Source organism: Notamacropus eugenii, chromosome 2 (genome assembly GCF_028372415.1).
Source record: "Notamacropus eugenii isolate mMacEug1 chromosome 2, mMacEug1.pri_v2, whole genome shotgun sequence".
Taxonomy (NCBI): Eukaryota; Metazoa; Chordata; class Mammalia; order Diprotodontia; family Macropodidae; genus Notamacropus; species Notamacropus eugenii.
In genome coordinates, this window is record NC_092873.1 from 499,742,199 (window position 1) to 499,758,868 (window position 16,670).

The 16,670-nt window shown below is 41.3% G+C and overlaps 1 protein-coding gene across 1 annotated transcript; it reads left to right on the forward strand.

Annotated features, from left to right (window-relative positions):
• Positions 1-209: 209 nt before the first annotated feature.
• On the forward strand, positions 210-15,971 carry LOC140529942 (guanylate-binding protein 1-like). Its single transcript, XM_072648994.1, has 11 exons — positions 210-301; positions 4,121-4,329; positions 6,139-6,266; positions 6,451-6,560; positions 6,919-7,115; positions 7,628-7,870; positions 8,227-8,507; positions 9,076-9,288; positions 9,485-9,587; positions 9,827-10,020; positions 15,476-15,971. The coding sequence occupies exons 2-11, from the start codon at positions 4,140-4,142 to the stop codon at positions 15,599-15,601; spliced, it is 1,785 nt and encodes a 594-aa protein (XP_072505095.1). The 5' UTR covers positions 210-301; positions 4,121-4,139; the 3' UTR covers positions 15,602-15,971.
• Positions 15,972-16,670: the final 699 nt, after the last annotated feature.

Below are 16,670 nucleotides of genomic sequence, written 5' to 3' on the forward strand. Positions count from 1 at the left end.
CTGCCCTCAGCATCCCCCTCCCGACTCCCACCTTCCACCACACCCCTCCACCCCCGAGTCAATTTACAGCTTCTCAGGTCACTGAGTGACTCAGAGGGAAAGCTCTTTTCTTTCTCTTTCACTTCTTGTTTGCTTCCCTTTTGGACTGTCACTTTTTTTAAATCTTTAACTATTGTGAAAGCCCAGAAACGCCCAGGGCTCAGAAGCTGGGGCATCAGAATAAAAACCGACAGTCACGAAGCAGAGGAGGAAAACGAGAGCAGAGGAAACAGAAGTTCCTCCCTCAGACTCAGCGGGACAGGTAAGGATTTGTCCTGTCTTTCCTCTTCCATGGGGGCTTTCTTCCAGTGCCCCTTTATTCCATTTGAGAGCCGCGGAGCAGGGAGCCCCATTGTCTCTCCATTCAGTCCCTTTGCTCTGCTTGGCTCTGTAGCTGGAGTGTCCTCTCTCACGTCCGGCGGGCAGAGGACTCCCCAGCCTCCTGCCAGCGAGGCTCGAGCATCACCTCCTACAGGACGCCTTGGCTGCCCTCCTAGTGACCCCTGCCTGCTCTCCAAAGTCTCCGCTTCTGTGTTATCTTCTCCCCAAACCTCTGCTAAACTGCAAAGTGATCCAGGGCAGGCTGTTTTCCCTGCTCTCCGTATCCCTAGCTCTCATCCAGGTGCTCTGAATGACAAACGTTGGCTGATTAAGAGGTGTCAGGGATTCCGGGAAAATGACCAGCACCACGAAAAGGGTGAACACTCTAATGGCGAACATTAGGGATGAGCCAAGTTTAAATCCTGAAGGAGTGCCCTCTGCGGGCTGAGCGCTCACTAGCTCCTCTCTCTGTCTGACGGACTGTTTCTCATCTCAGCTCCTCTCCCCTAATTTTTTACAACCTGGGTGATCAAAGGGATCTTTCCTCCCTTCCATCTTATTTTCTGGCTCACTCTCACCTATTCACATCATTCCTATAGCCTTGAACTTTAGGGTTCTAACGAGAGAGGTTCTTAACTTGGGGTGTACAGGCACTCACAGGGTTCACCGAGAGTTTTAAGGGGGTCTGTGATGTTGGATGGGAAAAATTTCATTTTTATTTCAATAGAATTAGTTTCCTTTCAAATCCCATTCTATTTTGCACAATAGAAAACATTATGTGAAAGTATCCATGGACTTCCCCAGTGTCCAACGGGTCCAGGACACAAAAAACGTTAAGAACTTCTATTCCTTCCGTCAAAAAGTCATCAGTATTTACTAAGCACCTACTGTGTGCCAGCTCTGCCCTAAGAGATGTAGACACAAAAAGATGTTTGAACAGTAGAGAGGCCTTATCTGGTGAGGAGAGGCTAGAGAAGTTGTGGCAGGAAAATGTGGCCAAAATGCAACTCTCCCAAGGCTGTCCAGGATGAAACTGCTTTAGATTATTCCAGTTAGAGAATTTAACACTGGGACATCTCATGCTTTATTTTGGGGAATAAGAACTAGCATGCCTGTAAAAGTGTTGACATTCCTATAGCACTTTAGAGTTTGTAAAACACTTTGAAATAACTTAGTTATTCCTCACAACAGCCCTGGGATATTACTGTCTCGATTTTTACACATGGGGAAACTAAGGCAAACAGAGGTGAAAGAACTTTCCCAGGATAAATGTCTGAGGCTCCATTTGACCTCAGGTCTTCCTGACTTCCAGGCCCAGCACTCTCTCACTATTGCACTACCTAGCTGCTTTTCAGAACAGAAAGGGAAGAGGATGAGGCAATTGAACCAAGAACATTGACAAAGTACTGCTAACTGTACTTTAAAATCTGTGTGGCTTATGTTGTGGAGGCAGCAGTGTCACAATCCAGAGAATACTGGACTTGGAGTCAGAAGACATTAATTTGAGCCCTCCTGCAGAACCCCTTACTAGCTACAGGATAATTCTCGTCCTCCATTTACTCATCTGTAAAATGGGTTTTATGGTAGCATCACTGTGAGGATGCAATGATAATACATTAAAGCTCTTTGCATGCCTTAAAACCTGTAGAAACCCTAACTACTGTGCTCAAAAATACTATTTAATTGGAGCTCCAAAACTCACTCTGACAGATAATTAGTCATCATCTTCATTTTAAGAAACAGGGAAAAGGAGAACTGAGCAGTCCAAGAGTTTTGCCCAAAGTCACAGTGGGAAGTAAGTTGCAGAGGTTGAACCCATCACATGACTGAGGGATTTCTTTCCCACCATAGTGCTGTATTTTCTTTGCCACTAGAGGGAACTGGAGGGCAAATCAGACGTCAGAGTCAGAGTACTCCCTCTCAGTCAGGAATTAACCAACAGGAGCAGGCAGGGAGAGAATCTACATAAGGGCCCTAGGGGGCGGCACAGGGCAAGGGGCCCTGGACATAGAGTCAGGGTGACCTGAATTCAAGTGCATCTCCAGATATTCACTAACTGTAGGATCCTGGGCAAGTCGCTGACCCTCTGCCTTCCTCAGTTTTGCTGAGAATTGAAGGAAAACAGAGCAGCCAAAAGGTAGAGAGGAGGAGGGGAGCGTTCCAGGCAGGAGAGACTGAATCAGGTGATGGAGTGTTCATCAAAGACTTAGATCATAGGCTGTAATACTTGTGAATTAAATTACCCCACAAGAAACATCTGCATGAAATAAAGACCCCAATGTCGTAGTGTTAAAAGTGTTTGCATTTCTTTAAAAATGGAAACATGTCCTGTCCCTGGTTGCTGTCCCCTGGCTGCTTGTCTCCTAATGGCTGTCTATCTTACCTACTGCTAGCCTGAGTCTGCTCAGGGTTATCACCTCTACATTACATTAGTCTGAGAATGTAGTTGTCAGTTATTTCTGTGATTAATCAGAGCAGCCAAATCACAAGATCGAAACATTTTCATCATACTGGTGGTTCTCATGGGATCCAGACAGAGCTGGAAGGGACATAGAGGACATCTAATTCAACCCCCCCTTTTTATGATTGAGGAAACTGAGCCCCAGAGAGGCCTACTTATTTGTCTAGTGTCACACAGGTAGTAAACAAGAGAGGCAACATTTGAACCCAGGTCAGGGCTCCAGTCAGGGCTGTCTGCACTATACCACAATGTGGATCTGAAATGTATTTAGAACTTACTTAGTTTGTTGCATATTCAAACTGAGCCCTGGAGAGGGTCAACATGTTTACCTTTAGAATCTTCCCCCCTCTCCTTTCTTCCACTAATGAAGGAATGAATTTATTAAGCACTACATGCTAACTACTGATCTAAGTACTGACAATGCCATTACGAAATCAAGATAGCTCCTATTCTCAAGAAATTCATTATACTGCGGAGAAAATACACAGAAGGGTTCAGCTTGAATCATGGAAAAGCCCGCTGATACTAGGGGTTCAGCAGGAAACCAGATAGTAATGTTTCTCCTCTATTGTCGCTTCTATTGATTAAAACCATGCTTGCAAAGGATTGTTTTGGGGGTCCTCACTTGCTGCTGTGACTACTGAACAAATAGAGGCCTGAGTTAATGTCCCCCTGGACCACAGCTGCCTGAAGTGGGCTCGATTCAGGACTGCCAGTCAGGATGAAGGGGATACTGTTGTTTTCAGGCCTCTGAGACTTACCTGCTGCCAAAAGGTGATGCCAATAAGTGGTTGTTGGTCAGCTGCTGGTGGTGGTAGGGACAGATTCCCCTGTCTCAAACTTACTATTCCCCAGGACAATGGCTGCAGCTGCCAGGCTAGAAGCAAGGTGGACGATCAGGGTTAGAAGTTAAGGGTGCTTCTCTTTGCAAGCGTTTTGGAAGAATGTATCTCAGCTACCTCTTCAAAGTCTGTATTTAATAAAAATGTATGTGTAGAACTTACATGAGATTGCATGCCGTCCTGGGGAGGGATGGGGAAGAAAGGGGGAAGAAGGGAGAGTGAAGGGGAAGAAATTGAAGATATATGGAAATGATTGTAGAAAACTTAAATAAATTAATAATAATTGTAAAAGAAAAGTCTCTGGATCTTAAACAGGAAAAAAGACTCCTATCACAGACATGGGGAGTCACAAATGATGGCAGGACAGCAGTCTTATGGGTCCTTCATCCTGACTCTGTGTTTAGATATAACAACTGGCCATCACAGAGCCTATTTGATCAGACTTTTCCATTTGCAGGTAACAAATCACTTTCAACATGGCCTCTGATGTCCTGATGCCAGCCCCAGTGTGTCTAATTGAGAATGACAAAGGAGAACTGATAGTGAACCAGAAATCACTGGAGATCCTTTCTTCAATAACTGAGCCTTTGGTGGTGGTGGCTATTGTGGGCCAGTATCGCACTGGCAAGTCGTACCTGATGAACAAGCTGGCAGGGAAAAAATCAGGTATGTGAGGTCAGTAATTTAATGGTATGCATGGGTTAGCACTTTATCACATTTCGCATACACTTTATTCATTTTGGTGACTTCTCTTCAACAAGAAGGGATAGATCTGGAAAGTCAAGGTCTCCTTCTGACCTCTGCCTTAGACCCCTTAGGGCAGTCTGGAAAACCAAAGGGCACTTTCTTCCACTTTGTCTTAACAATATCTGACATATTAATATGTATGTATGTTGTGTATGTATCTCACATGCATAATAAGTACTTATATAATAACGTGCACATGTATAAATTGTATGTGCTGTGTACACTGTATATAATGTAATAAATTATACAATTATGCTTTGATGTGCGTGTGTGATATAACATGTACGTTATATAATATTCATGTAATGTAGAGCCTATGATAGAATATATGTACCTATTACACATCTAAAGTACAAATATGCAACTTCCGTGTATGAGTATGTATTTATATATCCATACATATACCACTTTAAAATTTACAAAACATTTTACATACCTATTCCATTAGAACCTGATAACAAGCCTATAAGGTAGGTATTACTGGTCTTATCAACATTTTACAGATGAAGAAACTGAGTCATAAGATCCTTGCCCATCATCACAGGGCAAGCACGTATTAGAGTTGAGATGTGAGCCCAGGTCTTCCTGAATGCTGGCCTTAAACCTTTTGATTTATGCCACACTGACTTAGTTTCTCCTTAGAAGAAAACTCAAGGTGCCCTTTGAGAATAGCTTAACTGTGATGGCGATTTTATGTGAGCATTCTAATAAACTTTATGACAAAGGCTGTGTGGCACTGAGGGAAAACCAAAGGCAGTTAAAGAATCTGGGCTTAGGACCCAATTCTCATACTTGCTAAGTAAATTGGACACATCACTTTGTGTCTCTGACTTCATGTGCAAAATGAAAGAGGGAAAGTAGAGGATATCAAAAGCCCCTTCTGGCTCTAAGTCAAAGATTCAGTAACTCATGGGCTCCCTTCTATGGTTTAAGACCTAGTTTACACTATTCCCTTTCACATATACCAGAATTCAGGCAAACTGGAGAAAGAACTAATTCCCAAACTGATTGAATCATTCATTACCTGTTTCTATGTCTTCAGTGACACAATTTCCCATTCCTCCTGGCTGTATTTCCACAGGTTAAAATCCTACTTAATCTTCAAAGAGCAGTTTAGGTGTGCCTCTTCCTCTCTGAAGACATCCCAGGCTCTTAAGCCAAGAAATGAAATGTCCCTCCCCTGAATTCCTGTTCATATTTTTTGTTTGCCTAAGACATATATGGTTTTTAAACATAGTTTTTTCTGCATATCTTATATCTCCTAAGAAGACAGATATTACTGAAAGAAGAGTCCATATCCTGTTTATCACAGTATCACTCATAGCTTCTAGGACAGTGCCTTGCACAAAGTAAATAAAAAAATGAAATGAATGAATAGATGGATGGATAAATGGATGCATTAATGAGTGAATAATGAATGAATGAAGAGGAAGTCAATAAGGGAAAACTTCCTAGGTATCTCCTCTGGTCTCTGAAATATAAGAAAATGTTCCTACTTGCAAAGATCAGGCAACTAGTCTATCCTGTATCTCTCTGGTGGTAAATTAAAGATTAGATCTAAAATACAGAGTCTGTTTTATGTCATTTCCTCTCCTCTTCACTATGGGAAAATAGCCAATTTTCTTGCAGTGAAGGATTAACATTAAACAGCTGTACTACTTTCCAAGACATTCACCAAATATGAGTCCCCAGACTGCTCCATGCTCATCTCTTCAAACTCTTGTGCAGGCTTCTCCCTTGGCTCCACAGTGCAGTCTCACACCAAGGGCATCTGGATGTGGTGTGTTCCTCATCCCAAGAAACCAAATCACACCCTTGTTCTCCTGGAAACACAGGGCCTGGGTGATGTGGAGAAGGTAAGAATGGAGGACACTACTCATGATCGATTATGAAAGAGAGAATGCCATGACTATTATAACTTTTGGACCTGCAAAAACCCGTTTAATTTTCACCTAGTATACAGGTATGCTAATCTAGGAGCAGTCATGGGAGTGGAAAAGTATCATGCAATAAGGTCATGAAATGTGTTCTGATTCCTAGGGCAACAACAAGAATGACACATGGATCTTAACCCTGGCTGTGCTACTGAGCAGCACCTTTGTCTATAACAGCATGGGCACCATCAACCAGCAGGCCATGGACCAGCTGCAGTATCCTTTCTGGGATTTGGGAGAAGAGGACAGATGGGGAAGGAAGGAGGGGGGGGCCACTACTTTCCCCAGTATCTCTCTGAAGCCCATGTTCTGTTCTTCATGTTCCAATGACAGGTATAAGAGTGTGTGTGTGTGTGTGTGTGTGTGTGTGTGTGTTGTGTGTATATAGGCAAACACATATATGCATACACATACACATATCACAAGTTTTAGAGAAATTAGTCATGTTTTATGATGAAAAGGTAATCAACCGGCTCAGGATCAAGGGGAAGTAAAAGATTTCAGAGAAGTGAAAGGAATTGTGGAACAAGGGCTGATGATTTTTTCTGCCATATTTCCTTAATTAATTTCCCAGCTATGTGACTGAGTTGTCAGAGCGCATCAAGAGCAAATCTGCCCCCAACACTGATGGAAACGAAGACTCTTCAGACTTTGTGACATTCTTTCCAGACTTTGTGTGGACTGTGAGTGATTTCACCTTGGAGCTGAAAATTAATGGGAAATCCATCACCTCTGATGAGTACCTGGAGATCGCTCTTCAGCCTAAGAAAGGTTCCATGGCTTGAGAGTTGGGCAGTGATGTGGGGAATAAGGGCAGGGGGATGGAAGAAATCTTCTGGATTTATTTTATATTCTGAATAAGGGCTTCTCTAGTTATGGTTCCCTGCCTATTTGAAGACAAAGTTATTCCTTTTTGGCTGAATCTAAACTATTGCCTTCAGTGAAATATTGAACCCCTCTACTTTCTTGGGAAAAAGTCCTTCGTCTTTTTTCATCATCATCATCATCACCATCATCATTACCATTGACAAGCTTTTATTAGCCATCTATATTGTGCCAACTACAGTGCTAAGCACTGAATGTACAAAGAAGGGTGTGTGGGAGAACAGTCCCCAACTTCAGGAAGCCCATATTCTAATGGGGGAATCAACATGCAAAGACCTAGCACCAATAAGCTTATATCAATAGAAAGATAGGTTCCTGAAAGGGGCATCACTTTACAGAGCTTCTCTCAAGTCCAGGCTCTATTGTCTGTTACAAGACTCCTCCTTCTCTTCCCTCAGGCAAACCAGAGGAAGTTAGAATGTTCAACCTACCTCGTCAGTGTATCCTCCAGTTCTTCCCCAAGAAGAAATGCTTTATCTTTGATATGCCAACATACCCAAAGAAGCTTTCTCAGCTCGAGAATCTTGATGACAGTGAATTGGAACCTGAATTTGTGAAACAAGTTGAAAGCTTCTGCTCTTATATCTTCCAGCATTCCAAAGTGAAAACTCTCCAAGGAGGCATCACAGTCAATGGGCCCCGTGAGTCTTTTCTTCCTCCTATTCACTTCCACTACCTTTCTTTGTCTGTTTTTCAGAGAACGGGAGAGGAATGTAGAAGGGCGCACCTTCCCAGGAGAGCCCCTCATAAAGATAAAACTGCTGGGCTTGATAAGAAAAGACTTTTCTGGTTTCCTGTATATAGTCTCTCATTAACTATTACCCTCATGGATCCTCCTTGCTCCTCCTGTGTCAGAAAATCTCTAAAAGGCTAAATAAATTCCTTAATTGATTAAGATGTATTGAAAAGTCAAGTGTCCATACCCATTACTTGGCATGACAGGTTCTGACTATTCTCCTGATGGTTCTGATCTCTTCCATTTTTGTTTTCTCTATAGGTCTAGAGAACCTGATTCTGACCTACATCAAGGCCATCACCAGTGGGGAAATGCCCTGTATGGAAAATGCAGTCCTGGCACCGGCTCAAATAGAGAACTCAACTGCAGTTCAGCAGGCCCTGAAACACTATGAAGAGATAATGAAAAAAAGAGTCCAGTTCCCCACAGAAACCCTTCAGGAATTGCTGGATATACATGCCACCTGTGAGAGTGAAGCCACTGCAGTCTTCATGAAGTATTCTTTCAAAGATGTGGACCAGAAATTCCAAAAGGAATTGGCGGTACTTTGGCTACTCCTATTCAAGGGAAAGGAAGGGTCTACATTAAGGAGGGCAGGTCTGGAAAGAAAAAGGAGGCTCTTCCTGAGAACAACAGCTTACTAGAGTCTAAGGTCATAATCTTCAGTCAGTCATGTGATCCTGAAAGTTCATTTGCAACCTCCTTTAAGTAAAAAATCACATGGCAAATGTTTTCTAAAAGACGATGGTTGACTATGATATGGTAATTCACATAACATTAATTTTGAGACATTTAAACCTACACATGAAAGAGTTTGAAGAATTTAGGATTGTGGTCTAAGGCAAAGACAATAGGGAAAGGGACTATAGGAAATTACATACTGTCCATATTGATTTGTCCTCTTCATATAATCTTTAAGATCTCTTAGGACTGATACACCTGGTAAACTTATAAAATTAATTCTGGAATCAGGGCATGATGCTGCTTAGATACATAGGTGGGAGGGGGCAAGGGGTTTTTGAAGAATTCATCTCTAGAAATTCTGGTAAGCTTCTGACAAATTCTCCCAGTTGTACCTTTTACACCTCATTTCCTTTATATTGCTTAAAGAGGCAGCTAGAAGCCAAGCGTGATGCCTTTTGCAACCAGAACCAGGATGAGTCAACAAAACAGTGCAGAGCTTTGCTTCAGGATATTTTCAGTCCTCTGGAGGAAGCAGTGAAGAATGGGGACTTCTCTAAACCAGGGGGCTATCGTCTCTTTCGGCAGAAGACAAAGGAGCTGAAACAGAAATACTACCAGCAGCCCAGGAAGGGGATACAGGTGAACCCTCCCATTAACAATAGATTCAGGGAGGAGGTGGGGAGGGGACTTTGGGAGTCATTACCAAGCTCTGACAGGAATGAACGTAATGCTAAAGGGAATGGCCCACTGTGAAGGCCAGTGTCCTGTGAAGAGCCAACCTTTTACCCCAATAGCTTTATTTCCTTTTGCTAATTCATTGTCTTCCCTTTGCCAGCCTGAGGAGACTCTGCAAGAATACTTGAAGTCCAAGGAAGATCTAGTTGATGCAATACTGCAGGCAGAGCAGTCACTCACAGCAAAGGAAAGGGATATTGAAGGTGAGAAATCGATGAACATGGTCCAAGAATATGGTAATATGCAGAAAGAGTTTTTTTTTGGTTAACATCTCCCGTGTCTATAGGCGTGTATGTGCACTTGTATGTTGGAGAATGTCTTGGATCAATATCAAGAAGTAAAGTCTTTTAAATTGAGATAACAAACCAGGGCAGAACGCTGCTCTGGGAACCAGTGATCCTTCACTTCTCTGTAATTTTCTCCACTTTTTCATTATCCTCAGTGGAGTGTGTGAAAACTCAGGCTGCAGAGGCTGCTGCAAAGCAGTTGGAGGAAATGCAAAAGAAGACCCAGGAGATGATGGAGCAGGCTGAAAGAAGCCACAGGGAGCATATAAACCAATTGACTGAAAAGATGGAAACAGAAAAGAAACAGTTAATAGAGGAACAGAAGAATACCCTAGCTCTGAAACTCCAGGTATGTAAATCCAGGAATTCATGCCCAAGAAGTGGTTTCTAATATTTAATATACTGTATAAAAATGATTCAAAGGACTTTGGAGCATGAAGGGACTTCAGAGATAATCTAAACCATTCCCTCTTATGAGTCTACTCTTGACAATTGTCTCATATACATCCTTCATAGAGGAGTCAGTCAACATTCTGGGTACCTTCCTTGACTTTTCTTGACAAATACCCTAATGCAGTATGTGCAGTGTCTCTCTTGCCACATTGTCTTTTCAAAACAAGTTTCTCTGAATAATAACATCCTTTATCCTGGTTGTCTTGAGGAAATCGTAATTGGTAATGTATCTACTCACGCCCATCATGTGCTTCTCTCTTGCCGTCTGGCTGATCCTCAACTCTTCCAAGTTGATCAATTAATGAAATAAATTAAATTTAGATTTCATATGCAACTGTTTAGGTCTTTCCTACTACATGGTTATCACTCCATTTTTGTTAGAAATACGCATTTTTCTTTCAGAATTGCCAGTTCCTTTCCTTACCTCCCCTTTTTATTACTTCATCATTTTTAAATATTATTTTTATCAACATGCTTATTTTTATTTGCTTACCATTTTTTAAAAATTGTAACACACTTTTTATCTCATCTTAAATTGTTTCTATTTCTCTTACAAAAGATCAAGTGCCTTATTTCACAGCATATCTAATGACATGGTTAAGGCGTTCTATTATTTTTGTTGAGAAATGATTGTTTTATGGACCAGGAATTCTCCCTAGACCATCTTTGGTTTCCCTGTACCAGACTCTCCCCAGATCTACTTAATTTGGGGCTTTTGATAGAGAAATTCTTTGAAGTCACTTTGGGTTTTGAATGCCATTTTCTATACGCAGAAAAAATGACCAAATTCAAGGAATGTTTAATTTTCAACTACAATTATTTCCCTTCAAGATCAAAGTACATACACACATAATACATACACACACATACTTTATAAACTATGCAGAATATATACACACTATATTGTTCATAAGTATATAATATCTATAAAGTTTATTTAAATAAATGTTTATATAATTTTCCACTGCAATTGTATCCTATCAAAAGTAAAGTGGGGGGGCAGAGCCAAGATGGTGGAGTAGAAAGACGCACATACGCTACCTCCGAACCCACTTCCCATGAAGTATCTGTAAAAAAAAAGAACCACTGGCGAATTCTGGAGCAACAGAAGCCACAGAACGGAGCGAACGAGATTTCTGCTCCAGGGAGCCTGAAAACCTCTTGCAAAAGGTCCCTCATGCCCTGGACCTGGAGCAGAGCCCAACCCTGCCTCAGCAGCGCAGCACTGAAAGGAGCAGATCCGACCAGGCTTCAGGGATGGAATGTCCAGCAGCCGCGTGGGTCCCTCCACCCACAGGTGACAAGGGTTGGTGCCAGGGTCTCTTTGGTGGGTCGAGAGGGGAGTGGGGTGCCCCCATAACTCAGGCCCCCTCGGGAGGCAGCAGTGGAGGAGGGAGCAGACCAGGGCTCCCCAAGCAGGCAGGAGCCCAGATACATTGTTGAAGGTCTCTGCATAAACTCCCTGAGAGAATGGAGCCCGTGAGGCGGCCCTGCCCTGACTTGAGCACCTGAACTTAATCTCACACTGAACAGCAGCCCTGCCCCTGCCCAAAGCCCTGAGGCTGGGGAGCAGAATTTGAATCTCAGACCCCAAGTGCTGGCTGGGCGGATCTGGAGGTGAGGTGGGGGTGGAGAGGACACTCAGAAGTCAAGTCACTGGCTGGGAAAATGCCCAGAAAAGGGATAAAAAATAAGACTATAGAAGGTTACTTTCTTGGTGAACAGGCATTTCCTCCCTTCCTTTCTGATAAGGAAGAACAATGCTTACCATCAGGGAAAAAAGCAGAAGTCAAGGCTTCTGTATCCCAGCCCACTCAATGGGCTCAGGCCATGGAAGAGCTCAAAAAGGATTTTGAAAATCAAGTTAGAGAGGTGAAGGAAAAACTGGGAAGAGAATTGAGTGACATGTAAGGAAAGCATGAAAAACAAGTAATCACCCTGCTAAAGGAGACCCAAAAAAATGCTGAAGAAAATAACACCTTGAAAAATAGGCTAACTCAATTGGCAAAAGACGTTCAAAAAGCCAATGAGGAGAAGAATGCTTTCAAAAGCAGAATTAGCCAAATGAAAAAGGAGATTCAAAAGCTCACTGAAGAAAATAGTTCTTTCGAAATTAGAATGGAACAGATGGAGGCTAATGACTGTATGAGAAACCAAGAAATCACAAAACAAAACCAAAAGAATGAAAAAATGGAAGATAATGTGAAATATCTCAGAGGAAAAACAACTGACCTGGAGAATAGATCCAGGAGAGACAATCTAATAATTATGGGACTACCTGAAAGCCATGATCAAAAAAAGAGCCTAGACATCATCTTTCTTGAAATTATCAAGGAAAACTGCCCTGAGATTCTAGAACCAGAGGGCAAAATAAGTATTCAAGGAATCCACAAATCATCACCTGAAAGAGATCCAAAAAGAGAAACTCCTAGGAACATTGTGACCAAATTCCAGAGTTCCCAGGTCAAGGAGAAAATATTGCAAGCAGCTAGAAAGAAACAATTCAAGTATTGTGGAAATACAATCAGGATAACACAAGATCTAGCAGCTTCTACATTAAGGGAACAAAAGGCATGGAATAGGATATTCCAGAAGTCAAAGGAACTAGGACTAAAGCCAAGAATCACCTACCCAGTAAAACTGAGTATAATACTTCAGGGGAAAAAATGGTCTTTCAATGAAATAGAGGACTTTCAAGCATTCTTGATGAAAAGACCAGAGCTGAAAAGAAAATTTGACTTTCAAACATAAGAATCAAGAGAAGCAGGAAAAAGTAAATAGCAAAGAGAAGTCATAAGGGACTTTACTAAAGTTGAACTGTTTACATTCCTACATGGAAAGAAATACTTGTAACTCTTGAAACTTTTCAGTATCTGGGTACTGGGTGGGATTACACACACACACATGCACACACACATAAAGACAGAGTGCACAGAGTGAATTGAAGAGGATGGGATCATATCTTAAAAAAATGAAATCAAGCAGTGAGAGAGAAATATATTGGGAGGAGAAAGGGAGAAATGGAAAGGGGCAAATTATCTCTCATAAAAGAGGAAAGCAAAAGTCTTATTAGTGGAGGGAAAAAGAGGGGAGGTGAGAGAAAAACATGAAGTTTATTCTCATCACATTCGACTAAAGGAAGGAATAAAATGCACACTCATTTTGTTATGAAAACCTATCTTACAATACAGGAAAGTGGGAGATAAGGGAATAAGCAGGGTGGGGGGGATGATGGAAGGGGAGCATGGGAAGGAGGGAGCAATTTGAAGTCAACACTCATGGGGAGGGACAGGATCAAAAGAGAGAACAGAAGTAATGGGGGACAGGATAGGATGGAGGGAAATATAATTAGTTCTTACACAACACTACTATTATGGAAGTCATTTGCAAAACTACACAGATTTGGCCTATATTGAATTGCTTGCCTTCCAAAGGGAAGGGTAGGGGAGGGAGGGATGAAGAGAAGTTGGAACTCAAAGTTTTAGGAACAACTGTCAAGTACTGTTCTTGCCACTAGGAAATAAGAAATACAGGTAAAGGGGTATAGGATGGAGACAAGGACAGAGAGGGATGATAGAAGAGAAGGCAGATTGGCAGACAGGGGCAATTAGAACGTTCGGTGTTTTGGGATGGGGGTAGGGGACAAAAGGGGAGAAAATTTGGAACCCAAAATTTTGTGAAATTGAATGTTAAAAGTTAAATAAATAAAAAAAGGAGAAAAAAAGAAGTAAAGTGTCTGTGTATACATATATAAATTTGTGTGTGTGTATACGTATATATGTACATCAACGTGTATGTGCGTGTCAGCATATATACTTTACTCAAACAATATTTTTATATATAGTATCTATGTTTACATCCATATACATATATACACGTTTTAGTCTTGAAGGAGAAAAAATTACAACAGGATATTAAATATTTCCTGAACTTGATTATGTGTATCTGTGTATGTAAAAGGCAAACTGTAATTGTTGCAGTTGTTTCCTGAGATAGCTAAGAACTCCGGGGAAATGTGTAACATCATTTTTTCTTAAGTAATTTCAATTTTTTTCTTGATTATTTAATATTTGTCTTTATCATTCTGAAATTTGATAATGGTCGGTCTTGGAGATTGGAATTTCTGATTTCTTCATTCTGAAATCCCATGAATTCTTTCCACTTGTGGGGTGTTGTCAGTCCTGATGTACTGTGGGAAATCTTCTCTGCTCACATACATCTTCATTATGGAGTTGAATTTTCATTTTTGTCAATACCCTCTAGAATCCCAGTTAAATCCTTGATCCTCTTGATATTTCTTCCATTATCTTTATCCTATTTTGGTCAATATTGGTTTTGGTTGGGGAATATCTAGGATTGTTTTCTATTGCCTTGTTCATTATCTTTTTCATTTTGTTCAACTCTCTTCATTAGGTTTTTTCCTGCTGTTCTGCATGTTTTTAGTTTTCTGTGACTCTGTATTCTCACTAGTTGTTCCTTTATGTCTTCCCTTGTTCTTTTTTTCCCTCGTTGGGGCTCTTCTGTTTCTTCAGTGAACTAATTATGTGCGTTCTTTTCTCTTGGTATCTCTTCTCTCACCTCTGGTGATAATTCCTTTGTTTTATTCTTTCCTCTCTTGGTCTGAGAGCTGAACCAGACCCTGTACGGTGACTACATGGCTCTGAATGAGGCCAATAATCTCTATATGTCTTAGTTTCCTAATATATAAAATGGTCAAGTCATTTAATGACCTACTTCACTGGGGTGGGGTGAGTAAAGTGCTTTTAAATCCTCCAAGTATTATGTAAAGGCCAGTTAATATGTAATACTGTAGAACTTAATCGCATTGGAGTTTTTATTTCACTTATTCTTCATGTGTCAGATAATCTTTACTTTATCAATTGTACTTCTATGAAATTTTTTTAACCACCTTCAGAGTCATTTGCCCCTGGATTTAGAACAGCCAGTCCCTCTTCCAGAAGGAGAAGGCAGGCACAAGGGACTGACATCTAGCCTGTAATCTGTTCCATACCAGCTGCTCCTGCCAGAGGCCACAGGCCCCATTAGCTTTTACAGATGCTGGTGTGGATGTTCAGCCTGTGAACTTCTGACTTGGCCTCTCAGCTGACTACCTTCTGCTACCTCCCCACATCCTACTCTAAACATCTGTGCCAGGCAGCTGGTGGCAGAAGCTGCCACTCTGGCCCCTTCTGCAGTCCTTTTCACTCTAGTCCATTGCCTTGGACAAACATTCCACAGGTCATTTAGAGGCTCTGGAGATATACTTACTTGGATCAGGTAAACAGCACTCTGAGAATTCTGTGTGATCCTTTTTGATTGCATGCTCTTAAATTCTATTTCTTTCTCTTCAGTTACAGGAACAGTTACTAATATATGGATTCCAAAATGAATCCGAAAACCTTAAAAAGGAAATGTGGGCTCTGGAGAAGAGAGTGAGTGGACATGAAAATAAGCGATTTGGCTGTATCATATGCTGAAGTCTGGGGCCTTCTCTTTCTTGTTCACCTACAACATAACTTGATGGAGAGTTCAGTATTCCTGTGATTTATGGAACATTTGTTGTGTGAGGGCTATTGAAATGCAAGGCTTACAATGCTGAAGTTATGATTTACTTATTCTTCTGTCCAGTTGTAACCAGTACCACATTTAAAAGCCTAGTGATCTTCCCTAAAGACCTAATGATGACTTCAAAATAGGGCAAAAGAATGTGACTATTCTTCTGTGTGTGATTCCAATCCAAACTGTCTCTGTCAGCTTTTCTCCATTTTTGTCAAATAAAGTAGGGCTCTGGTATTTATGTGCATATTCCATGTAGAACTATATTCAGAAATAAAATAATTTCTTATGAATAATGGTCAATTGTGAAAAGTTTGGTCCCCAAATGAGTGTGAGAAGGGTCATTTCAGGGTGAGAGAATGATGGCTTTGAAGAAGTTGGTTACCTATCCACTCTGATTCTTATTGTGATGTTGATTGGGGGGTGGGAAGAAGAGCAGAGACCCAGAGGCTACCTCTCTCTGCTCTCATCCTGGCAAAGTCATTCCCACCTCCTCCATTCCTGTGGATCTCACTTTTCTTGTTGGTGGGAATGAGGAGAGGGTCCAGGAGGCAGTTTTCCATTCACTCACCAAACTTCCTTCTACCATAAAATGGACATAGGAAGAGCTGGGAGAGTAGTTCTTCCTATGTCCAGTATGGTCTGGATTCACTTATTCATCCTTCTTTGAGGGGAACTATAACAATGTGCACAAATAGAAGCTCCTTTACTCATCCTGAGCTCTTTGTTAGTACTCTCAGCAATTAAGAGAAGGCTATTTCTGTCTCTACCTGAGTGATTCTTAATCTTTTGTACATCATGGATCCCTTTGACAATCTGGTAAAAACCTAGGGACTCCTCAGACTAATGCTTTTAAATGCATAAATATGCATATATGCACATACGTTAAATTTTTAAAAAGCAAACAAACTCTACCTTTGATGCTATTTGAGTGACTTGAGGCAAGTCATATTACTTCCCTAGACCTCACTTTTCTCATGCGTGAAATGA